This window comes from Trachemys scripta, chromosome 11 (genome assembly GCF_013100865.1).
Source record: "Trachemys scripta elegans isolate TJP31775 chromosome 11, CAS_Tse_1.0, whole genome shotgun sequence".
NCBI lineage: Eukaryota > Metazoa > Chordata > Testudines > Emydidae > Trachemys > Trachemys scripta.
The window spans coordinates 56107135-56132288 of record NC_048308.1 but is presented as its reverse complement, the minus strand read 5'-3'; the positions used below and the strand labels follow the sequence as shown (position 1 = coordinate 56132288).

General features: G+C 44.9%; 2 protein-coding genes across 2 annotated transcripts in view; both read right to left on the bottom strand.

The window, feature by feature from the left end:
• The window catches only part of LOC117885114 (aldehyde oxidase-like), a gene marked incomplete in the record, with an annotated part of 182419 nt that overhangs the window by 32573 nt on the left and 124692 nt on the right, over positions 1–25154 (bottom strand).
• LOC117885115 (aldehyde oxidase 1-like) overlaps positions 12179–25154 on the bottom strand; it is a 35603-nt gene continuing 22627 nt past the window's right edge. The window contains exons 11-16 of the mRNA XM_034786276.1: positions 24636–24729; positions 22309–22418; positions 18518–18702; positions 16738–16900; positions 15459–15551; positions 12179–12602 (exon numbers count right to left, since the gene is read on the bottom strand). Coding sequence (XP_034642167.1) covers positions 12429–12602; positions 15459–15551; positions 16738–16900; positions 18518–18702; positions 22309–22418; positions 24636–24729 — 819 coding nt within the window. The 3' untranslated portion in view covers positions 12179–12428. The remainder of the gene's footprint in view (positions 12603–15458; positions 15552–16737; positions 16901–18517; positions 18703–22308; positions 22419–24635; positions 24730–25154) is intronic.

Sequence of the window (25154 nt, the reverse complement as noted above, 5' to 3'; positions counted from 1 at the left end):
TGACCTTAGTGAGGCCAGAGATGAACTGGCCCACTATGCTTCTCAAGAGCTCATTAACCTCACATTAACTGTCCACTACTGTGTGGGTCTATTTTAGGCTCATCCAGGAAGGAAAAGGAAGATTTTAACTTTTGTTCATAGAAGCAAACATGGGGGAACATCCTGTCACCTGCTTCTGTTTAGCCTCCTGACTTCACCCTTTTACGCCCTGTGAGCAGTAGAGTCCAGTTCCTTCGAGGCACTCTCCATCCCTACAAAGTAAGGTTTGGAGCAGTGGCAGGCCATGGCATGAGGCTATGGGATCCACCCCTGTACAAATCAGCCAGCTACTGACCCTTGTGCTCTGTGATGTAGTGGGGATGGATTCCCTCCCTTTTCTTCTCTGTGGAGCCCCCTTGTGCTGAGCCCTGCTATTCAGGGTTGGTCTGAGGGACTGGGTGGGAGATTTGGCCCATAAACATCAGCAAATTTCTTAACTCTTGAATGAACAAGAAAAAAACCAGACCTTTATCCTATTATGCCCCAACGTTAGTGTGCTAAAGAAGGTCCAATCCTTCTTTAATCTTCAACCCCCACTACAGACCCTAGCGGAATAAGATGCACAGTACTTGTTTAACAACTTGACTACAGCTGAACTTTCAGCCATGTCCAGGTAGGCCATACCTGCTATGCTGCTGGATAGACCAGGTGTGGTCTACTGACTTGAATGGAGATTCAGTGGGCAACGGTAGCACAATGAACTGTGAAGCACCTTATCCTGGCACAACAGGTGTGGCACAAAACCAACAGTGAAAGCATTATTGTGGTCTTGTTTCCTTAGGTGGGCTCCCTATGCTCAATGCAGCACTTTTGGAGGGGAAGCTGTAATTATTATTATTGATACTGAAATACACCTACAAAGATGGACACTACATTCTTGGGAAGGCAGAACACATGTCCAGTCATAAATATATTAGTATGTTTTGAGGCATGGCAGCAAGGATACCCTACAAATACAGGGGAAATCACTCAACAACAAATGGATGCAAGCAAATTGCACCATGTCCAAATTCTGCCTTACTTTATACCACAGTAAATCTGGATTAACTCCATCTAATTTGGTGGAGTTACTCCAGGGTTAGAATGATGTAACTGAGATCAGAGTCTAGTCCTAGCTGGTGATGTCCATCTAACTTTTCTAGTTGCATAAATGCCCAGTTAATCCATGTGTGATTGTACTATAAACAGTAACTCCTCACTTAACGTTGTAGTTCTGGTCCTGAAAAATGTGACTTTAAGTGAAACGATGTTAAGCGAATCCAATTTCCCCATAAGAATTAATGTATATGGGGGGGTTAGGTTCCAGGGAAATTTTTTTTTGCCAGACAAAAGGCATTATATACATTTTAAACAATTTTAAACAAGCAATTTAATACAGGTATAAGTTTTAAACAATTTTAAAGAAACAATTTAATACTACAATCATCACTGCTGAGTATGAAGCTTGGTTGAGGTGGTGGAGTCAGAGAGTGGAAGAGGATGGATTGTCGGTCTGCTCGTCTTGCTGTTCTTGCAAGCACAGGCACTGACTTTGCCGGTGGCAGGGGGCTCAAACCTCGGCCCATCCACTCCACCCCTTCCCCCAAGTCCCCACCCTTGATCCGCCTCTTCTCCCCCCCACCTCCTCCCCCTTTACTTCGCACACTGCATCCTCGCTCCTCCCTCCCCTCCGTTCTGAATGCTGCAAGCCAGCTGACTGCCACGGGCAGGAGGCAGGGGAGGGATGGGGGAGGTGCTCCGAGTCCTCATTCCTCCCCCTCCCTCCTGCCCGGGGCAATCAGCTGGCTTGCGTCGTTTAGGAGGCAGGAGGGAGGGGGAGGAGCGAGGACTTGGCGCGCAGGCTCCCCCTTCCCTCCCCCTCTATCTCCTGCCCACGGCAATCAGCTAGTTTGCAGTGTTCAGGAGGCAGGGGAGAGAGGGGGGAGTGTGCGTGCTGAGTCCTCGCTCCTCCCCCTCCCTTCTAAACACCGCAAGCCAGCTGATTGCCACGGGAAAGAGGCAGGGGAGGAGGGGGAAGGCGCTGATCCGTGGGGTCTGCCGGCGGGCGGGAGGTGCTTTGGGGAGGAGGGGGGTGTAGGGAGGCTGACAGCTGTGGAAAAAGCAGGCAGCCAAACAATGTAATAGTGGAGCATTGCACAACTTTAAATGGGCATGTTCCCTAATTGATCAGCAACGTAACAACAAAACAACGTTAACTGGAATGACTTTAAGTGAGGAGTTACTGTAGATAGAATGGGTAGTTGCCTGTGACAAAATGTTGTGTACATATTTCTGCTGGTGATTACAAGCGGGTAGAGATGGACATTTGGTAGTTTGCCTTGAGGAGCAGAACCCCTGAAGCTGGTCAATAAGAACTGAATCCAGTGTACAAAGCACTTGCATCAAATATCTGAGGTAAAATTCACACCACCCTCCCTGAACAACCTGAATTAATGGGCTTTGTATCCACATAAGGTGATCGTCCATGAGAGCCACTGCATGAAGAACTCGGTACAGGCCTTCTGCCACAGGGGGAATTGCACTGCCAGCGGCACTGAGACTATTCAGATGGTAAGGCAAAGTGAAGTGTGTTCAGGCTGATCATGTCATCGTGTCAGAGGTTCCCTTACAATTCTTTCTAGTAATTTTAATTTGTTTCAGTAAAACCACTGAAAAAACCCATAACACTTACTTGTTTGCTGCCACTGCTGCAACTACAGCAAAAATTGTAGGCTTTGTAACCTTCCCTCCAAAAGCTCCACCAACGCGTTTTGTGTGGCACATGATCTTACTGGACTGGACATCTAAAGCCAAAGCCACGAATTCCTATGAACGTGAATTGCTTGGATTTTATACAGGCTATTTACCAAAAGCTATAATAAAAATGCGTAGGCTCCCACAACTACCAATACATAAAAGAAATAAACAAACAGGGCCAGATTCTCATCTAAGTGCTACTAGTGCAAACCTGATATAGTTCCGCATAAGAGAATGGAGTTACTCCGGATTCACACTGACAGAAATGAGAGCAGAATCTGGTCCTTTTAGAGGAGCAGACGCTGAACAATAGCTCTGGAAAAGACACTTTGCTAATTTTAGGGCAAACGTTGATACTCTCTATCTAGAAGTACAAGACCCATCTGCCGCTGAATACAGAGCATCCACCAAGCTAACCAGCTGCATGGAAAAGATTGACTGTTTATGCTATAGAATAGAGAGCAGCTGTAATACTGCTCTTATTTCACAGTGTGAAGACAGGCACAGTGCCTAATCCTGAGCATCTTTACTCAGATGAACGCCAAAGGTATTTTGTCCAAATGAGGAGACCCAGGATCAGGCTCTTCAAGCTGAATTGCAAAGCTCTAAAAGTAAACGAATAAATAAACACAAAACTACTTAACAGCTCAGATCAGTAAGGGGAGATCCTAGCCTCACTGATGTCAATAGGCGTTTGGTCACTGATTTCAATGAGTAAGGCTTTAAAATACATTTCTTCATAGAACAAGAAATGGTTACATACTGTAACTGTGGTTCTTTGAGATGCACTGCAGATGTGTATTCCACTTAGGTGCACGTGTGCCTAGTGCACCGGAGCTGGAGAAATCTGCCTAGCAGTACCTGATCAGATCTCACAATGCTCTTTAATGTGGGCTTCACCGAGACAGAGCAAGCACCACGTGTGGGGATCGCTGTTGGGGATCACTCCTCCACATGAAGGACAATATTTAAACCCCGGTGAGAGCATCACTGAGGAAAACTAAATTAATACAACTCACACTACTCTTCCTAACACTAAGGGTACTACTAACTATGTACAACAAGAGAAAACCTAAATTAGCTGAGGGGTTGTGAGGTTAAGACCACACCCACAGCTCCATCTCCAGCCACAGGTAGTATGAAGGAACTGAGGGAGGGTTGGGGCAGCGCTGCCTTATGTAGCCAGAGGAGGGGCCATGGTCACAAGGTGTGAGTGCTGCTTCTCTATGGGTACTGCTAGGCAAATTTCTCCAATTCCGATAAGCTGGGCACACACACACAGCTGCATCTATTCAGATAACTGAAAATTGTTCCTTCCTCCAGGCCCTGGCTCAAATTCTGCTCAGTTAGAGCCTAATTCTGGAAACACTTTTCACATGAGTACTCTTCGTTCATGCACATAGTCCCATTGACTTCAATGGGACTACTCACATGAGTAAGTCAACTTGCTTGAATAAGTGTTTGGAGCATCAGGTCCCGACACCACTACTACCTCACTGACTTCAGTGGGGTTTGACCAGTGTAATTGGGACAGAATTTGGCCCCATCGACACTATTCTAAAATTGTGTTATCCAGAGTTGTATTTAAACATCATCCTTGCTATTCTAGATCTCTACTAATACTATTTCCCTATGCAGGGTTGACAGCGAGGAACAATGTTATGAACCAACTTACAAAACTGTGTGATAGGATTGTGGGGGTGTGCAGGGGGAAACGGATCAGTAGTACCATTCTGTACACCAATTGGCAACATGCTTCATTCTTGTCTACACTGGACTGGGCACTCAAGGGAGCATCTTGCAAGAACCATTATTACAGCACTAGTGCAGACAGGGCTTTATTACCCAACAAGGCCCAAGTCAATTAATCTGCATTAGGAATTTCATCAGACTGCTGTAGGACAAACACAGAAAGCCTGAACTCAGGTCTTGGCAAGGCCTTGCAGTCCACCCTTAAAGTTATTTGTATGGAGAAGAAATTGCTATCCAAAACTGCTTTGTATTACCTGTACATTCGCTGCATCCTGAGTGGACACATGCACATCCATTTCGTTATCCTCTCCTTTTGGAACAACAAATACACTGTTAGTTTCCAGGTAAAAGTGTTCTTGTCCTCCAATGTGGATTTCACCTGTTATAGGCAGAATCACAGGAAAAGCATCAGTGGGTATTTACAGCAAAATGAGATCGGGAGATGGGTGCGAGAAAGTTTTGCACAGAACAAAAAAGAATGGAAATATTTATTTTGTGATATTGCTATCACTCATTTTTTTAACCTGCCTCTGTGGGAGCCTGGTGTGTTTATTTGAAGGAAATCTCTTTCTTCAACCATCTAACCCTTGCATAATTTTCTTCTCCTGGGTAAGAGTGGTGTCAGTTTAATATCTGATACATTCCCCCATCAAGGGATCTGATACTGTAGGTCTGTTCCATCTCTTGCTACTATAATCTTACTGTAACCTTTTCTCCTTTTTAATATCTCTGTAAGATGAGGAAAACGTCTCATCTTGTTTCTTTTCCCTTCCTTTCTTACTTGTCCTCTTTGTATTTGTATGCCACTTGCCTATTGTGATTGCCCTTTGTTCTGCCTAGTCTAGACACTTTCCTATTATGTCCTTTTCCTTACATGAATGGAAATCCGTCAGCACATTACAAAAGCTCTTTTTGTTGATGCTCTGTATTTCTTCTCCTTTGTAGTGAGCCTGGGTTGACGTTGCACTAGCTATTATCCATGAGGCATGTAGTAGTATTAGGGTTCACAGCTGCAGCCACAAGAGGGCGACATGATCAAGCAAATCAATATGTATGTTGTGTAATGTTCAGTGACAAGAGGGTGACTATCATACACACTGGAACAGAGATGCCAATAGAGGGCACTGGGGGTAATTTACACTGTGGGAGGACAAACAGCAAGACACACAAACGTATTAACTGTCTGGGCATTTATACTGGGCTTATTGGCTCATTACAGAGCTGCATTCTTTAGTCTGCATGTCTTGGTAGTTTAAACACACATTTTAGTAAGACATCTCTAAATGTGAGTTCTACTGTAATGATTAGCGTATGTGTATGACTAGCCTACTTCAGCTCAAAATACTCCTTCACCAATCACAGATATCTCTATCCCTCTTGCAACGAAGTACACCACAGGGACTATTTCACCGTTAGTGGAAGAATGTAGTCAAAAACTGTGACTAAAAGAAGGCACTGATCATTCCTTCCAGAGGAATAAGCACTGGATTTGAAGGGCTTAAGCCTGCAATAAACCCTGCAATTAAAGGCCTAGGTCCGTGATTTAGCACATATTTGTCAAAAGGCATTGGTTCCCTGCTGAATAAAGAGAAAAAGAATCCCTCCAAAGGTGCTGTAAGTATGGAAACAGGAATATCTTTGGTGATTCTTTGAGAAGTACTGCGGCAAGAATTTACAAAATAACATTTCAAGAAGTGCTACTGAGAGGTAGAGAAGACACCAGCAGTGTTAAAATCTTTCACTCAGTTATATGAGTGTTTGCAGTCTCTGTTTTAAGATAACAGAAACAATAATTATATGCAAATTAAGTGATTAAAACATACTTAAAGCTTTTTATTCAAAGTACAGTAAAACAAACAAAAACAGTGCCAAGTCATTGATCTCTTACCAAGTCTTGTTTTAAAAGTTGTCAATTTCTTCATATGCCAAAAAGCTAGCTCTCTTGTTTTCTTTATTAAATCTTATTTTGTGAGGTCCCATACCCTTTAAATAGATGGAGTCATCTATCATAAGTCATTTAATTCATGGTTCTATTTTAGGCTATATTATTTTAAGGATGAATATAAGTCCTCTCTCTTACCAGTATAATCTTTGGGAAGAGATTGTTTTTGTTTTAAATGAGGCCAAAGCCTCTCCCTCTGTTTTAATGAAAGTGAAACGTTGATAGATCTGCCATCTGAGTCACATTGGAGCAGTTGCTGTCTGATCTCTCATCATCCCTAGGGTTTATCTTGAGTCGAAATGAGTTTGAATTATGGGTGGGCTTAGCTAATATGTACTACGTAAACTTGATCTAAAATTGACCTTTTCCCTAGAGGGTAACATGCAGCTTTAGCTCCATTTTAGCTACGAAAATGGCTGTGTTTAGGTCAATCTGAAATTGCACGTTAGTTAAACCAAGTCTAAACTTTGGCTCTTTTCCTAGTCAAGACAAGCCCAAGGTAAGTTCCCGTGAGAACGCTATAGAAGTTCTAATATGGCCTGAAACACCTGTTGGAAATCAGACTCAGTCAGCAGGACTTGGGGGGAGGGATAGCTCAGTGGTTTGAACATTGGCCTGCTAAACTCAGGGTTGTGAGCTCAATCCTTGAAGAGGACATTTAAGGATTTGGGGCAAAAATCTGTCTGGGGATTGGTCCTGCTTTGAGCAGGGGGTTGGACTAGATGACCTCCTGAGGTCCCTTCCAACCCTGGTATTCTATGACTTCCCACCCAGTGCATGCAGCAATTTACCTTCAATGATTTCATCAGCAGACTTAAATCCTTCTTCAATATTTCCTTGTTCTATTTTCTTCTCTTTTCCAAAGTATGAATTGTGCTTTATTGCATCCTGCAGCAAGGAAAGAACCCATACAACTCAACCGCAATACTGCTAACAGCCCTACATTTGGTTTTTTTTGGTATAGTCATTTGTTATCTATCCAACTGCCACCTTGCATAGACAGATGTGGGTACTAGACTCAGTGTGACAATGTCGACGTTGTAGAGACAGCTTTCTGTTGTTGCTGTTTTTTTCTGCAGGTCTCATTGCCCTCTGCTTTCCCACAGCCTAGAAATACTAAAGATAGGATGTGAGTGAGTGTGTGTGTGTTTATGAGAGAATAGTACTAAAGGTAGGTAGGTGTGTCTGTGTGAGAGAGAGGAAGAGAGAGAGATATGGCCTGATTCTGAGAACCTCCCCAATTCGAACACTGATGCAGGATATATGGTGCCAAATCTCCATCTAGAGTTAGCTGGTGTCACACTTGATTTCAACTGATTTACTCCAGCTAAGAATCTAGCTCATGGAGAGATGGACGTGCTCAGTGCACATTTTTCTGTTATACTGCCTTGCGGTACATCTCATCCCTGTTGTGCAGATTAGCCTCTGATACATTAGATGAGCAGGCAACCACTAAGCAAAAAGCAAAGACTTTTATGCTTCCAAAAAATAAAAATGTGCAAGGGATTTTTACACTATGAAATCACAACCTAAACCCACCCCCACTAAACAAACCTACATTTGATACCAAATTAAAACTCGAAGCCTGACAGAGTCCTGCACAAGTAGATAAACAGTGAGTGAAATGATATAACAGCTTAACAAGACAAGAAAAAAGAGTTGGCTTATTACCTCAATGGTCAGTATTGGCTCCAGATCTTCATACTCTATCTTCACTTTTTCAACCCCTTGTTTTGCCTGAACAGCTGACTCTGCAACCACAGCACAGACAATCTGACCCACACAGATCACCTGCAACACACCCAACAGATATAAGCTGGTGAAAACCCTGGGTTGATTCCATTACCAAACAGTGACTGTGTATGGGAGAGGGGTTATGTTCAGATAATTAGTGCTTCCATAAACTCTGTGAGAATTTGTCTGAGAGCAGACCATATTTCATTAGATGTGAGAAGTGCTATTGGCAACAAGCATCTATTGCTGATAGCATTTCTAGCATTAGAAATGCCTCTGACATTTATGATCTTGACTACAGTGGGAATTTGCTCTGATCCCAGACACTGGTGGCCAGATTACCCTAAATTAAGTAGGAGTAAAAGCTACATCAGCACAAATCACACCTTTCTTTGTCTACACCAACATAGGCGCCGACTTCCCTTCTGCCCAGTGGGTGCTCAACCCCTCCCCTCCCTGGCCCCGCCCCAACCCCACCTCTTCCCTCCCCTGCACCACCCTCACCCCACCCCCATTCTACCCCCTTCCCCCTTCCCCCAAGTCCCACCCCTGCCCCTCCTCTTCTCCGCCTCCTCCCCTGAGCGCGCTGCATCCCCGCTCCTTCCCCTCCCTCTCGGAAAGTCCTAAGTGCCACCAAACAGCTGTTAGGCGGCGGGGTGGGAAGTGCTGGGAAGGAGCGGGGACACGGCGCGCTGGGGGGAGGGGAGGAAGAGGTGGGAGCTTGGCTGCCGGTGGGTGCAGAGCACCCACTAATTTTTCCCTGTGGGTGCTCCAGCCCTGGAGCACCCACGGAGTTGGTGCCTATGTACACCAGGGGTTTGCACTCATGCATCTATGTCAGGGACTGGCCACTGATGCATGGAATCATGACATATTCCCAATGCAGCCACAGCCCAATATTTGGCAGTGAGGGACAATCAGGGTGCAAGATGCCAGGGCACAGTCATGAGGGAAAGAGAATGGCTGACAGGAGGAGGGTGTGGGTGAAGAGGAGAATAACCAAAGAGAGCAAGAATGGAAAAGGGGTTAGAAGTTCATAGCAAGAGGAAGAGAAGGAAAGGGAAGGAGTTCAGAGTCAGCTGGGAAGGAAGCGAAACACTGACTAGAAGAGACAGGAAACGTGAGATGCAGGAACACAAAAGGCCTGAACAGAAAGAAACCATATTCAGAATGTCCGACCATATTCAGAATGTTCGGCTGTGTGTTGCTAATGATGGAGAGAGACCCAGGCAAGGGGCATTTTGGCCACACACAAACCCTCTAATTGTCTGGCTCCCAGCTGTCAAACAGAGGAACACAGCTTGCAGTTGCAGTGTTGCCACACAGGGTCTATTCATGTTCTGCCCCAGATTAGGCAACTGCTGAGCGGCCAGTATGCTAAGATTTGTTTTATTTTCAGAAGGAGTAAGGTCCTCTTAGAGGATCCTCCTCATTCTATTTATCTCTGATCCTCAAAGGTCTCATGCCATAGTATAGACAAGTGACTACCTCACAGTGCCCCCTGGGGGCCCCAGGGCAGCCCTGCATGCAGACCATCACCTCAGTTTCCCTTCTTGGATCCTCAAATAAACTCCACACAGGGGTCTTCCAGTCCATTCACAACAGCTCTCCTTGGGATCTGATGTATTAACTTAAAGTTCAAAACTAAACACAAAAGTCTTCCCTCCAGCTTCAGCCAGGTACAGCCCAAAATCCCCAGGTCTGGTCAGAGACCTTCCTAGCTGGAGCAATTCCTCTGGTCTGTTTCACTACAGGAGCACACCTCTCTCACCCTCAGCAGTTTGATTACAACCTCCCAAACTTCCCCCTTGCTGCAGCCACCTTCTGCTCTTTATAGGAAATTGCCTGATTCCCCTCAGGTGGGGCTCATTCTGTAATCATGGTTGGCTTGGCCCCAGGCTCTCCCACCAAAGGGCAAACCACCCAGGCATGGCCATTCTCTCCTTCCTGGAGGGCAGGGTGTAGACCCCTCCAGAGCCAGGATCACTATTCATTCAGTCAGCCACAAAAGTCACTGGAGAATGATTTAAGGGATCCTCCCCTATTCCTTTGTCCCAGGAACCAAGAGTCCTGTACCGCTCCTGCTCTGAACATCTATTGGCAATGCCCTGTGCTGCAACTAGACTGTCAGGCCGGCACTGTACTCATAAACATTGGAGTCATTTTCAGAGCAGTTTTTCAATAAGCAAAATATTTTCAAAAGTTGTAAGTTTCCTTCTTCATAATAAACTGTATTTAATTAAAGACCAAGACACCTCAGCCAAAAGCAAGAAGTACCTCATCTTTTGCATATGCTTGCTCATCGTCAGTGCCATTTTTCCCTGGAACATCTTCAGCTGTTACCACATCAACCACCCCTGGCACGTTGAGGGCTTCTGATACATCAATTGTTCTGGGAAGAAGAATATAAATGGCAGTGCCACAATTGGCATGTATGGGACAAATATATTGAATACAAATGCTTCTGCAAGCTTCAGGACAAAGAAACATAATCCCCCTTATATCCTCTTCAGACATCATCATCTTGGGAAACACTTTGAAATGTGTTGAATAGTATATTGTGAAAAAAATACTCGACTGCTGTAGTGGTATATTTGAACAGGAAAGTGGGGACAAGTGGGAGGAGGGAACAAGGGACAGGGACTGGCATAAAATAGTTATTTAAATTATAGTCCTAGTACTTGGAAAGTTCAAGAAACCCCAATATATATATTTTCCCTTTTGTGTTAAGGGCTCTGTGATGGGGTGGCTGCCCCTCACTAGTATGTAAGGGGTTAAAGCACCCTGGGGAGGCTGCGTTGGAGACAGCCAATAAGGAAAAGGCTTGTAGTGCCAGCCAATTATGGGGAGGTTTATTGGAGGAGCCAGTCAGGGCCAGGCTGACCCATATAAGAAGGGGCTGCTGAGCAGAGCAGAGGCAGTCACTCCCTGGAGCTTGAGGGAGGAAGACTGGCTGCTTAGAGGGCTGGAGCACCATGGACAGAGCAGTGCTGGGTAAGGTCAGTAGAGTATGAGAAAGCTCCAGGCTGATGGCTGCCTAACAGAGGCCCTGATACAAGGGCAGAGGAGGTGCTGGGGCAGTGAGGAAAGTGGCCCAGGGAAGGAGGTGGCAGGGTTGGAGGAGGGGCAGTACGTGGCTACTGACTATAGGGTCCCTGGGTCGGGCCCAGGAGTAGTGGGCAGGCCTGGGCTCCCCCCTCTTCCCTTGCCCCCACTGGCCACTAAGGGAAGTGGTCAGTGCATGGACTGCAGTCTGCCACGGAGACGAGTGGCTAGAACCTGGACTGTGGATTGCCACTGAGTCAAGTGGTTGGACTGAGGACAGTCGGTCCCCCAGAAGTGGGGAAAGAACCGAGTGGGGCACAGCCGGAGGGCTGTGTCCAGAAGAGGACAATGCGGTCTGGGGAGCAACATGGGTCCTGGACATGGAGACAGGGGTGACGACGGTGAGACAACACCTGAGGAGGGCGCACTGGCAACTCCAAGATAATTCCCAGGATGGCCAGCAGGAGGTCCCGTGTGGTGAGGCGACCCCGTCACAAGCTCCATGCATTAGAATGTGAACTCTTCCTTATCTGATACCAACAAAGCATAAAACATTATGAAGCAAGGAACTATTTAAGTCAGTCCTAGGGATGGTGGTAGGACACTCCTTCTGAATTTTTTTGTTTCTGTTGTAAGCTATACACATTCAGGGGTCAAAATACATTTTTTTCTGTTTGTACAGTGCCCAACACAAATGGGCCCTGATCCTGCAACATAAATACCATTAATAACAATGAGTATAGGAATGAATAACTGAATGGCATTGCAGTACCAGCATGCTTTAACAAGGTGGTACCGTGAAGAGGACATGGCACAAAACCTTATGTAAGACCAGACCTGCAGAGGGACATTCTGGAAAATCAGGAAGTGAGCAACACTATTTGAGGAATCTTTAGACTGAGGCAGCTACAAGGAACCTGTCCCCAGCTGTACATTTTTCTTCTCCAGACAATAAGACCCCATGTTTAAAAGTATTAGCTGCTAAAACTCCTTCTTTGCATATGAATTACACTTTCATCCACCCCTTGTTTCCTGATTTCCTTTTCCACCATGCTCTGTTCCAGCCCTAATCCAATAAAATGAACATGCTTCATTAGTATGACCCAAGTCTGTTAAAAAATGGGGGAAACATCTAAGTGACCTCATACTGTAACATTTTTCTTACATCTCTTTTATTTACTTACACAATCTTTGCGTGGGCTCTGGGACTGGTTACCACAGCCAGGAAAAGCTCTTCAGCCACAGCACGAATGTCATTGCAATAAACAGCTTCCCCAGTGGCGTGCTTAACCCCGGATTGGTGCATGATGGGACGTCCTACTGGATCTTGGGGAGGCTGCGCTGGGTCTACATCCTGTTTAATAAGAATGTGTTATCCTAGAGACAAAACACTAACTACAGAATGCCTTATTTACAAATGCCTTCTGAAATCGTTTTGCCATTATAAGAGTGTGTCATTGATCACACATTGAAATTTCCCAGATATTGTGGCTAGGGCATTAATGCCCAACAATCTAAACCCAAAGTTCTATGTAGTCATTCCATTTCTATTATTTATATTACCTTGGCACCTAGTGGCCCCAGTTGAGATCAGGGCCCCATTGTTCTAAATGTTGCACACACACCCAGTAGATAGAGAGTCACTGCCCTGTAGAGCTTACAATTTAAACAGACAAGACAAAGAGTGGGACAGAAAAGAGAGGCAAAGTGATTTGTCCAAGTTCACACAGCAGCTCAATGGCAGAGCTGAGAATCAATGTCTTATGAGTCCCAGTCCAGTGTCCTACCCACTAGACCATGCTGCCTCTTATACCATCCAGGTTCAAGGAGCTATTCCACAAACTTAAATATCCCAGTTGTTTCAAGAAAGTTACAAATAAGCAATATCTGGTACACGTTATATGAAAAAAGTATTTGAAACCTGATCTGTATTAAGGGAACACTTTAACCCTGCCCTGCTTGCTTTCCTGAAAGGATAGGTAAATGCATGTTCTGGCCTCTGTTTGCTGGGAATGAGTGACAGGGAATGGATCACTTGATGATTATCTGTTCTGTTCATTCCCTCTGGGGCACCTGGCATTGGCCACTGTCAGAAGACATGATACTGGGCTAGATGGTCCTTTGGTCTGACACAGTATGGCCGTTCTTATGTTATGTTCTTGTATAGATTAGCCTAACAAAACTGGTCTCATTCAGGTTTCTACTAATTAAATGCCAGTCAACCTTCCCTTCTGCCATTTCAAAGAGAGTTGATAGCACTGAAAATGTGGTTGCCCATAATGGCAACCTTAGTTAGTACACAGCTCCGGTGCTTTCTGCTGCTGAACTGCTAATGATACATTTAGAGAGACAAGGTGGGTGAGGTAATATCTTTTATTGAACCAACTTCTGCTGGAGAGAGAGACAAGCTTTTGAGACAAGCTCTTCGGGTCTCTGTGGGTAGGTCTACACTTACCCGGTAGTTCAGCGGCAAGCAAATCGAACTTCTGAGTTCGACTTATCGCGTCTTGTCTGGATGAGATAAGTCGAACCCGGAAGTGCTCGCCATCGACTGCAGTACTCCAGCTCGGCGAGAGGAGTACGCGAAGTCAACGGGGGTGCCTGCCTGCTGCGTCTGGACTGAGGTAAGTTCGAACTAAGGTACTTTGAACTTCAGCTACGTTATTCACGTAGCTGAAGTTGTGTACCTTAGTTCGAATTGGGGGGTTAGTGTAGACCTGTCCTTAGTAACCTCAAAAGCTTTTCTCTCTCACCAGCAGAAGTTGGTTCAATAAAAGATATTACCTCACCCACCTTGTCTCTCTAATAAGCTGAGACCAACACAGCTACAACAACATTGCATACAGTGATACACTTGACATAGCCTGAAACAACCCAGCTATGAGGGATGGTCAAAGATTTACTGTCAAAACTTTTTTTCTCTGGACCATTGTATTTTTGACTAAATGAAACTTCCACAAAAATTATCAGCTTTTCTAAAAAAAATTTCAATTTTTCATGAGAAAACTGGAAGCAAACATTTCCAGCTGAAAAAGAGTGCTCAAAACTGCTGATATTTTTTGGCTGAAAACTGCTGAAAAGCGAAAAAAGGGTTAGTTTTCAGCACTTATGGTTTTCAGACAAAAACAGGACAGTTTCTGTTGAAAATCTCAATGACAATGAAAAAAATTAGTTTTTGTGGAAATTTTCTGCTAGAAAAACAAAAACAAACTATTTTCCCACTCTACCCTACATATTATAACTTTGGCTAAATGAAACTTTTAGTTCAGGTTAGCTTAGTTTAAACCCTCAAATACCACAGCATATGCTCTCAGGAGAAAGTCTGGAATACACATCTTAACACACTTGAAACTACCTTCACAAAACAAGGACATTCCACCATAGAAATAGATCGCATCATGGAACGAGCCACCCAAATGCCCAGAGAGAATGTGCTTCAATACAGAAAAAAAAAAAACCCACCCTCCAACTGTACACCCCTAGTTGTCACTTACCACCCCACACTGGAACCCATATGGGGTATCATTAAACAATTACAATCCATACTCAATGGGGACCACATCCTGAAATAAATATTTCCCAATCCCCCCCCTCTTCCGGCCTTCAAAAACCTCCCAACCTCACCAAGCTCATAATCAGAGCCAAGCTCCAACTCAAAGCAGCACCACACCCTGCCAGAACAACAGATGCAAAACCTGCAGACAATTCTCCGCTATTACAAGAAAAAGGGTTATAAAAGTTATTCACCTTGTGCACTGTGTAACTTGAAAACTTGTCTCTCTCACTAACAGAGGTTGGTCCAATAAAAGATATTATCTCACCCACCTTGTCTCTCTCATATCCTGGGACCAACATGGCTACAATACCACTGCAAATAACCTTTGAAAAGATATATAGGCAATGCAGTGTTGTTGTAGCCGTGTTGGTCCCAGGATATGAGAGAGACTAGAGGGGTGAGGTAATATCCTTTATTAGACCAACTTCGGTTGGTGAAAGACACAAGCTTTCAAGCTTCACAGAGCTCTTCTTCAGGTCTGGGAAAGGTAGTCAGAATGTCACAGCTATATACAAGGTGACATAAATACAAGCAGACAATGCATAAGTGGAGAGTTAGAATGAAAAACCAGAAGGTATAACGCTCATTAAGGACAGCATGTGTCAGTCACAGTCCATAGCGGCCATAGTTTGCTATGAAAGCAACTTCACTGACCTGGTATGTTTGCATACCCTGGGGTGCTTCACTGTGAAATGTTCCTAGGGCACTCAAGTTCTTCTTTGATAAGTCAGGATACTTAGCTGGGTACTGAAACAAAGGCAATTTAACAACACTAATGTCATATCACTGCTTTTAAAGCTAAAATTTCCATTTACAGATTTGGAAAAACATAAATGTTAAAGAAGCGAAGATTTCCAGTTTGCTCCCACAGCTCAAACACCAGCACTGATGTGAAATAGTTGTGAGCTGGAACAGCATTCTGGGCAATGATATGCAAATGAGAGTCACAAACATTCCATTCTGCTACATACTTCCTTGCCATAGCAGGCACCTTTTAAAGTGGCGGAGAGTTTACACAAGTGGTAAAACTATAGACAACGTTTAATGTGAGTGGGTCACCTGACATAAAAAACCCAACCCATCTCACCAAAAACCACAGTGCTTGGAGGGTAGTCCATTGTCAGGACGGGGTGGAAGGGGTTGTTGGTAAAAAGAGTGACAGGTCAGATTTCAAACTGACTAACTGGCAAACAAGGAGTGCAACATGGACCATCTCCCCCCTGGGTGTGTTCCTGATCCTTTCAGGACATGATGGAATTTGGGATAGTTCACAAGAAGGCATGGACACAGGGGATCATGAGCTGAGAATGGGTTCTGGGTACATTTCAGGCTGGAATTAAATCTCATGGGTTCGTTGTGGTTATCTTCTAATCTTTAAACCCTTAAGCTTTGCACTCTTGGTGTTTGCCAGCCAGAGAGTACATTGATGTGCCCTACTGCATTTTTGCTCTGGGACTCTTCCTGGACAGTCTGATGCAGCTATGCAGTGCGGCCCTGTTGGTGATTTCAGACCATTTCTCCATGTTATGTGCTCTGCTCAGGCTATCTAGTATTTAAAACATCCACCTGCCCCTCTCAAAGAAGCAACATTATTTATAAATGTAAACATGTTGTCACAGCCCTAACATTTTGTTACAGCTAAAGGAATTCCATCATCAGGCAATGAAAGGTCTGGCACTTCCCTGAGAACATGTTAAACTCTAACTATGAACAAATATTTCAGCCTAGCAGGGCTCTTTAGCATGGTATAATAACCGAGCTTGGGGCAGGAGTTGAGTATGGGCACAATCTGCATTCAATAAAGGACGTATCAGTCCAGTCATTCAGTTAGCCTGCAGCCATCACCATGAGATCTGAGCACCTGGTAATGAACATTGGGAATAGCCTTTCCAAGAAAAGTCAGTTTGTGCAAACGCAGAGGGAAACCACTTACCATTTTATTTAATCCATACAACACTTCCAGGTAGAACCTGAAAAGGAAGCTGACAAGCAGAGTTCTTCTGTATTCCACCTTCCCTCCTGGAGCTGAGGGGGAGAGAGAAATTTCTCCAAGCACCAGTTTGCAAGCTTCATCCAGCATCTGCTCATTCCATTGCCTGGTGGAGAAACAGACATGCACACACACACACATACTTATTTATAATACTAAACTGCAGCTAAAGCCGAAGTGTTAGGTAACAAAAGTTTAATTCACATGGGCCTGATCTTGCAGTCCTTTTGTACCTTTTGATTTCAGCAGGAATTATGTGCATGTAAGGATTGCAGCAATCAAGTCTTAATAAGCTGACCACTGAGGGTAAGTCTACACTGCAATAAAACACCAGTGGTTGGCCTGTGTCATCGGACTCAGGCTGGTGGGGCTCAGGCTGTGGGGCTATAAAACTGCAGTGTAGACATGCAGGCTTACATTGGAGCCTGGGCTCTGGGACCCTTCCCCATCATGGGGTCCCAGAGCTCGAATTCCAGCCCGAGCCTGAATGTTTACACCGCAATTTTATAACCCTGCACTGCCTGAACCCTGTGAGCCCGAGTCAACTGACATGGGCCAGTCACGGGTGTTTTATTGCAGCATAGACACGTCTTATTTGTTTCCAACTAATTGGTAACCATTTATATCATAGTGCAGGGGTCGGCAACGTTCAGCACGCGGCTCACCAGGGTAAGCAACCTAGCGGGCCGGACCAGTTTATTTACCTGCTGACGCGGCAGGTTCGGCCGATCGCAGCCTCCACTCGCCGCGGTTCGCCGTCCCGGGCCAATGGGGGCGGCGGGAAGCCGCGGCCAGCANAAAATAGAAATGTTCAGGAAAATATTCAGATTTCTTCAAAATTTTCCATTTTTTGAAAATTTTCAATGGAAGTGTTACTTTGGTCATTGTTTTTCATTTATTGGTGTGTATATTTTTTTCCACTGCCAATTTTAACCAGTTTACACTTGTAAAAAATTTTCACTTTCATTTCACTTTCAAAACTGAAATGTCATTTTGAAAAAATATAATTTTCCAAAAATGAAAAATGTTGATTTAAAAAAAAAAAGGAACAGCAAATGTTTCAAGCAAAACAAAGCACAGCCAACCAACCAACCACAGTTAATTTCAAAATCCATCTGAACAAAAACAAGTTAGAAATTGGCAGGATTATTTTATTTAATTTTTCAACCCACTCTAATTAGCAGTGTCAATTACTTAACGCCTTCTTTATAGCACTGCTCTGCAGCATCATGCACATTTATGTCAGATTAGTGTTCATTATACGTACTACACACACTACAATAATTACACAGGAAACATGCAGTCCTCCAGTTTTTAATAAGATTACTTATTGTCATATAAAACTGGGTTAAATTCACCACTTCTGAGACAGTGAGGTGTAAATTGCACCTTTGTTCCAGCAGAGGCTACTGTGCTGGCAAATTCCTTCACCCCTGGCAACGGGTGTTCCACCAGGAGAAGGGAACTTTATCTTTGGGTTGGAGCTTCACAGGAGAACCTCTGGGAGAGGTTGCCAGGGGATAAGTTGTATCAGGTTGGAGCATCCTGGATATTCCCCACTCCATTGTTATTGCTGCCCACTTTCTGGACAGTGGGGGTTGTGGGCGAGATGTGCAACAGCTGAGATCTCTACATTTCGGTCTCTATCAGCAGAATATGGCAGAACCAAGGGTTTATAGAGCCCACTACATTTCTGTCAGAGATGTACTAAATCATACAGTACCTCCCTATGAGCCTCTGGCAGGATTTCCTTGCACTGACTGTGGTAGGGCCAATGCCTCCGTATAAAATATTCAGGTCCATAATGATGTCAGTGTTTGGTTTGAAAAGGACTCTCATTCCAGCATTCACAACTGATGCAGCGTTTTTCCGGCGCTCGGCCTGTCGGAATGCCGACACAAAGTCATCCTGATCAAAAGAAAGCAAGGAGGAATTCCATCACTGGCAGAAATTGACTCTGTTCTGAGTCTTAATTAATCACAAGTGACCCAAAGAAAGAAAAAGAATATTTTTCTCAAATTATACAGTGATGTAGTTAAATTTCTGTATTTTTTCCAAGTACTAACTAGTGATGGTCTGACATGTCGTGATAAGCCTATTCACAGGCTGATATGACAAACTAAAGATTTCCACAGTGGTTCAACGTGTTGTCAGAAGCACCCACTTTGAAGTGCTGGACAATCAGTATTGGCACAAGTCACTCCCAGTGTGATTGGTGCGTTATTGTTACTGAAGTTTGCTTCCAGCATGTAGTGGGGCAGCTGCCCCACTCCCTGAGAATTTAGGCTGCAGCAGGCCAGTGGGCCTGTGCAGTCGCACAGCCAATAAGAGAAAGGACGCCGCGAGCTGGTGAGTGACGCGGGCTCAGACGCCAACCGAGGGTGAGACGATGGACAGGACACCACAAGGAGGGGAAGCTCCACTGGACAGAGCTAATTCCCAGAGACAACCAGCAGGAGGCGCCAGGTGGTGAGTCCCAACACTGTTACAAGTGGTGGAGAATGTAGGCATGAGCAGTCCGCCCCTGACACAAGGGGCAGAGCGAGGATTAGGCAGCTTATGCCACATTGAGACTAAGAAACTAAGACAAGATGGTGGAGAAGAAAGACTTTTACTGGAGGGCCTGGGTAGCTTGGCTTGCTGAGCAGCAGAGGGAGTTGTTCTGGTTGCTGCGGGGGTGGGCACCCAGACTGTATAGGAGGCCAGGCACCTTGGGCAGGAGGCCAGTGCCGGGGCCTAAAGATTGTTTTGCCTGTGGTCAAAAGGGGCACTACAGGAGGGAGTGTCCCTACTGGGGGAGGGCAGAGAGGCCCCTACCCAGAAAAGGCACCCCCTGTGAGAGTAACAGGGGGGCCCCAACCTTGTTGGGCTTGTGGGAGCAGGGACACCTAAAGAGAGAGTGTCCCTACAGGGCTCCCAAGGCCCGGGCCAGCCCAGAAGGAAGGGCTAGGGCCCACACAAGCAGGACTAGGGCCGTGGCAGGGGGAAGGCACCGAGGGTGCTTCCACTGCCACACCAAGGGCCACATAAAGAGGCATTGCCCCCTGAGGCAGAGAGGGGGAGTGTCAGAAGCCAAGGCTCGGTCTGGGACTAACCGCCAGGAAGGGGTAGTGCAGGTTGAGGCCCCCAGAGAGAAGGGGGCTGGGGCAGAGAGGCCCCACCTTAACCAGGGAACCCACACAAGGGCTGGGAGGGCTGATGTGGGAACCCAAACAGATGGGAATCTACGTAGGACCAGAGAGGTCCACGGTGGGGATCCAGACGCTAGAGGTAGGAAGCAGGTTGCTCCAGATTGTGGAGGGCCTGCGTGAAGAGAGGGATTCCCTGAGGGCCCAGCTGAGAAGGAAGTTGGGGCGATAGGGATCACCTTCTCCCCCCCAGTAGGTTCTTAAGGTCACAGGAAAAATTTGATTTTTTTTTTACCATTTGAACTCTGACAAGTCGAGACACCAAATTGAAGCCAGAGATCCCTAGGGGCTGCCCCCTGGATCTGCCCTGAAAGACACTTTGAATTGACAGATCACTACAACTCTGTCACTTTTAGGATTTGGATGGTAACTCATTTGTGTGTATATGTTTGCTTGCTTTAATCTGTAAACTCTAATTTCTTTTTCCTAGTTAATAACCCTTTAGATAGTTTATTACACGACTGGCTATAGGTGTTGTCTTTGGTGTAAGATCTAGAGTACCAACTGATCTGATGTAAGTGACTGGTCTCTTGGGACTGGAAGCAACCTGAATGTGGTGTGATTTTTGGTGCAAGTGACCATTTATCACTAAGTCCACTTTGTCTGGGTGGCAAGATAGACTGGAGAGTCTAAGAGGAATCTCTGTGACTGCATGATAAGACTGGTATAATGATCCAGGAGTTCACATTTGTTATTGGCTTGGTGAAATCTAATCACAGAACACAGCACCAGTTTGGGATGTCTTCTCTGTTTTTGACAATCTGCCCTGAGGCAGGCACTCACAGTGGTGAGGCACTCCAGACAGCATGACGGGGTCTCCTTGTTTTCTCTTTTTAGCCTGGGCAGATCCTGCAGTGTCAGCACTGGCAGAGACTCCCTTGGCCATTTCCTTGTCTGTTTGAATCTCAGCACTCTCACCTTTATCTGGGTTTTTATTCTGTGGTTTTCTCCATATCCACTAGAGGGACCTAATAACACTACAGTTGCTAATACTACAATTTCCCTTCCCCAACTCCTTAGGGCCAGATTCCGTCACCTTCACTCACAGTGATCTACCTTACTCTGAGAGTTGTCCCATTGAAATCAGTGAAATCAACAGGACTACAGAGAGCAAGTTACTAATCACCAGGTGGGAGGGGGGCAGAATCTGACCTTTCATTTGGAGGATGGGGGACCAGTATTACCTCGTCACTGGGATTAATGGGGCATCCTGTGCTGCTACCGTACTGAGGAGGGATGCCTGCGCACATATTATAGGAGAGAGAAATAACATAAAGAGACCCAGTGATTAGAAAGGTGGACAGATGATAAACTGAGTTTCAGCTTGGCAAAATGCAAGCTGATATATCTGGGAGAACATAACACTACCCCTAGAAAGCAGAGACTTAGGGCTTGTCTTCATGTTCAGTGCCAGGAGTGCTGGAACAGGGAGGGTCCGGGGGGTCATGGTCCTCCCATTTTTTACTGGCTGTAAGGGCGAGAGACAAGGGGCAGGGAGCGGAGAGGAGCGAGTGGGGCCTTGGGGGAAGTGATGGTGTGAGGGCTCAGGGGAAGGGGCAGCGCAGAGGGCAGGGCCACGGTTTGGGTGCCAGTGCCCCCCACCCCACTTTTAGGGACCTTCTGCTTCTCCTGTTCAGCGCTACAGCTTCTTTTTAGTGAAGAATCTCTCCCATCGACATAACGCTGTCTATCCTTGTGTGTGTGTGTGTGTGTGTGGTTAGGTTGGTATAACTATGTTGCTCAGGGGTGTGGATTTTTCTGCTGATCTCTTGCCCTCCCCTTACACAGTGCAGGTGGGGAAAGTGACCTAGATTCAGGGAGCCCTGATGTTGCTCCTTGCTCTCTCACTCCCCCATAGCCCTCTAGGGGTGTGCGGAGGAGCAATGTTCTGGTGGGGGCTGCGGGAGTGAACAGCAAGGCTGGCTGCTCTGTGCATCCAGGTCAGTTTCCCCACGTGGGCGCAGGAGGAGGGTGCAGCGATTAGGGTGAAGGGGAGGTGGGTACCTGGGGAGCCTGCTGAGGCCAGAGGCAATGGAGGGACACCCGTGGGTGTTAGGAGCAGTGTGGGAGGGGGTGTGCTGTGCCCATGGAGGCCAGGGTGCCATTTTCCCTAAGGCTGGCCCTGGTAACCCCACTGAAGTCGGTGGTACTGCTCGTAAGGATTAATTGTGTCATAAACATCTGCAGGATCTGTCCCCAGGTGACGTTGGTACTGAAGTTCTTGCAGTGCATATTAAAATTATTTCCCTTTTGTTCAAAGGCTCTGTAACATTACGTATAGCACACCCTGTTAAAAGAAGTCCAGAAAGGACCCCAGAGCTCTTACCTTCTTAGAGTACGGGATGAGAACCGAGACTATGATTTCTTTTGGCTTAAGATCTGCATTTCCATATCCAGCAAGAAACTGATCATTTAAAGGAATCTGTCGTGTTCCGTCTGTTGGAGAGAAGTGTAGTTTCTTAGAGAATGTGGAGCGTGAAAGGAAAGTCTGCACTTTGCAGATGCAAATAATCTAATCTGTGAAAGAAAAGTATACTAAAAAATACATCCTACATTCATACTCTAATATTTAGGTATCTAGGAATGACACTGATCCTGCAAAATTTTTCCCATGAGTATTCAAATACAGATTCACAAAAAGAAAAAAGGGCTCAAATCTGTAACAAATCCTTCACAATGAATGATTTCACCAGCTCTAAACTCAGTGGCATGCAGTGACATTTTTAGCAAGGTATGCAACAACTTTTTAGATGACAGAGGAAAAGTTTTATTTTCTAAAATCGTAACACTGCTATTAAAAAAACAAATAAATTTGCTAGCTCTGGTCTATCGCAAACGATTCAACTGTATATTTGCACGCCTTGTGTATTCCATTCTACATTTGCTGTGAGAGTTCACTCTGGCTTGGTCTAAGCTGTAGGATAGCACCGGTGAGGAAAAGGTAGGTAATAGTGATCACTGTGAACAACTGCCGGGTGTATTTGATATTCTCTTTACTTCTCTGCACTTTTGTTTTGCCATTAATAAGACTTTCATGATTCCAAATTGAGCGTTATACAGCAATCTGTTTGGAAGCTTTATGCCATAGGCTTTTACAAAGAAATCTTGTTTTGCAAAGCAGTGGCTGGTGAGAGAGTATATGGTACCAAACAGGAGAACAAGTGAAAGAGAAGCATATATTAAAAAGGCAATTTTCAAGGATACACTTAAAACAGGAAAAGATTCAGGTGTACTAATAAAGTGAGAACAATAGGGGTGACATCTTGTTTTTAAATATCTTAAATAGTTAAATAGATTTCTTGTTTTAGAAAACAGTAACGTTTCAAATAAATTAATTATGTATTTAATTATCTAAGGGCTTTGTTTAAAAATGGCAATTTTAGTGTGCATATAATTTCTCTATAGAGTGCTCAATGAATTACTATTTTCTCCTATGTATAAGTTTAATAGAACTTGGCCAGTGGCCACTGCTGACTGACCTCTGCTTATCTTGGTTCCTTCCTGCAGCACATGCCTTGTGTATTCAATTATATACATGCATGCCTCATGTTCCACAAAATGGTGTCTTCCAGGCGGTGCATGTGAGGTCATGCTGTCTGGAGGACACTATTTTGTAGAACAAAATGGCATCCTCCATGCTTGTTCGGACCAGGGGTTGCCATTTTTTGGGGGGCATGCAAATCACTTGCCCTGGTCTAAACTAAAGTTCTCCATTCCCATGGAAGTCAAGAAGTGTGGTCAGCATGTTTCAGGATCTGGTCTTAGATTGTAAACTCTCCAGAGTAGGGACACTTGTCTTTGTTGTCCCTGTTAAGTAGACTGCACTTTGGTGCTACACAAATAATAAATGCTAATAACACTATGCTGTCTGCATGATGTTGAATAGTGCTGATTTTAGTGCCAGTAATAGACAGACGAATTAGTAAGCTGATTAAATAGCTCTCCTCTTTTTACTCAAAAGCTTTAAACAAAAACATTTAGGACATTAAACAGCTAATGTGCAAGAAGGTTTAAAGGCAGAAATTATCTGACTTCACGATGAGCAAATTATCCTGGAACATCTTTGGTTCAAAGCTGCTACTCATTAAGGCCAAGATTTTCAAAGTGGTCATTGATTTTAGGTGCCAGCATGAAATACTTTGGGCTTTATTTTTAGAGATGCTGACCCCTCTCCCCCGCATAATCCCAGTGACATCAGTAGGAGTAGTGGGTGCTCAAAATGTATGAAAATAAGGTATATGTTTTCTCAGGCTGAGTAAGACATTACAGCAAAAGCAACCATTGGGAGGGTGTACAAAATTGTAGGTTAAAGGTGGCCAGTCTGGCCTTTGCAGGGGAACTGTTGGCAGCAATGTGGGGAGGTTGTTGATACCACATGGATATCTTTCTCTTCCTTGCCCCTCCACTTCACTTTCACAGCACTGCTAGTTTTGTTCCCGTCTGCACCTCGCAGCAGGAAGGAATGTAGCAGCCTGCATTAGCTAACACTTTTTGCCAGTGACAGTCACAGGAAAGCACCAGAATAATTTTGTCCTGTGTCTACCAATGTGGAGGAAACGAGGAAACAAGTAAAGATACCCATCACTTGTACTGCTAATTGTGCTCTACAGTGATGCTCTCACAGATACGTAACAGAGAGATGCTGAATCTTACCTTTTGATACCAGACTGAGGACAGAGTTGCCAACTGCTAGGACAGGGTTCAGATCCCAAGTTGAACCTCTACTTACAATATGTCCACCTAAGGACTTTAACAAACAAAGAGGCTATTTTAATTGCTGCCTTTTCCATATATAGCAATATTGATCTAAAACATGATCCCATTTTTAGGGATATTAAGAAGTTAAGGTAATTTATTGTTCAAACTTAATTGAAGTTTCGTATTCAAACTTTTCTAAATGATAATTTCCCTCTCATTTTAATTTACAGCTCATGGAAGGTCCTGACCTATAACCCCAGCCGAAGGACACCAACATGACCCCGGGTAGATGACCTGCCCAAAAATAGAGAAAAGGCCACTCCTTCAGCCAGAGGGGAGGGGCCACAAAAGAACTAGGGCAACTGAGTTTTAAGGAAAAATGGAAGGGTGGGGTCAGAGGCAATGATGCAAAGTCTTTCAAAGTGAGGAGAAGCAACGGACATCTTGATTCTGAGCTTCCTCACAGCAAGTGGG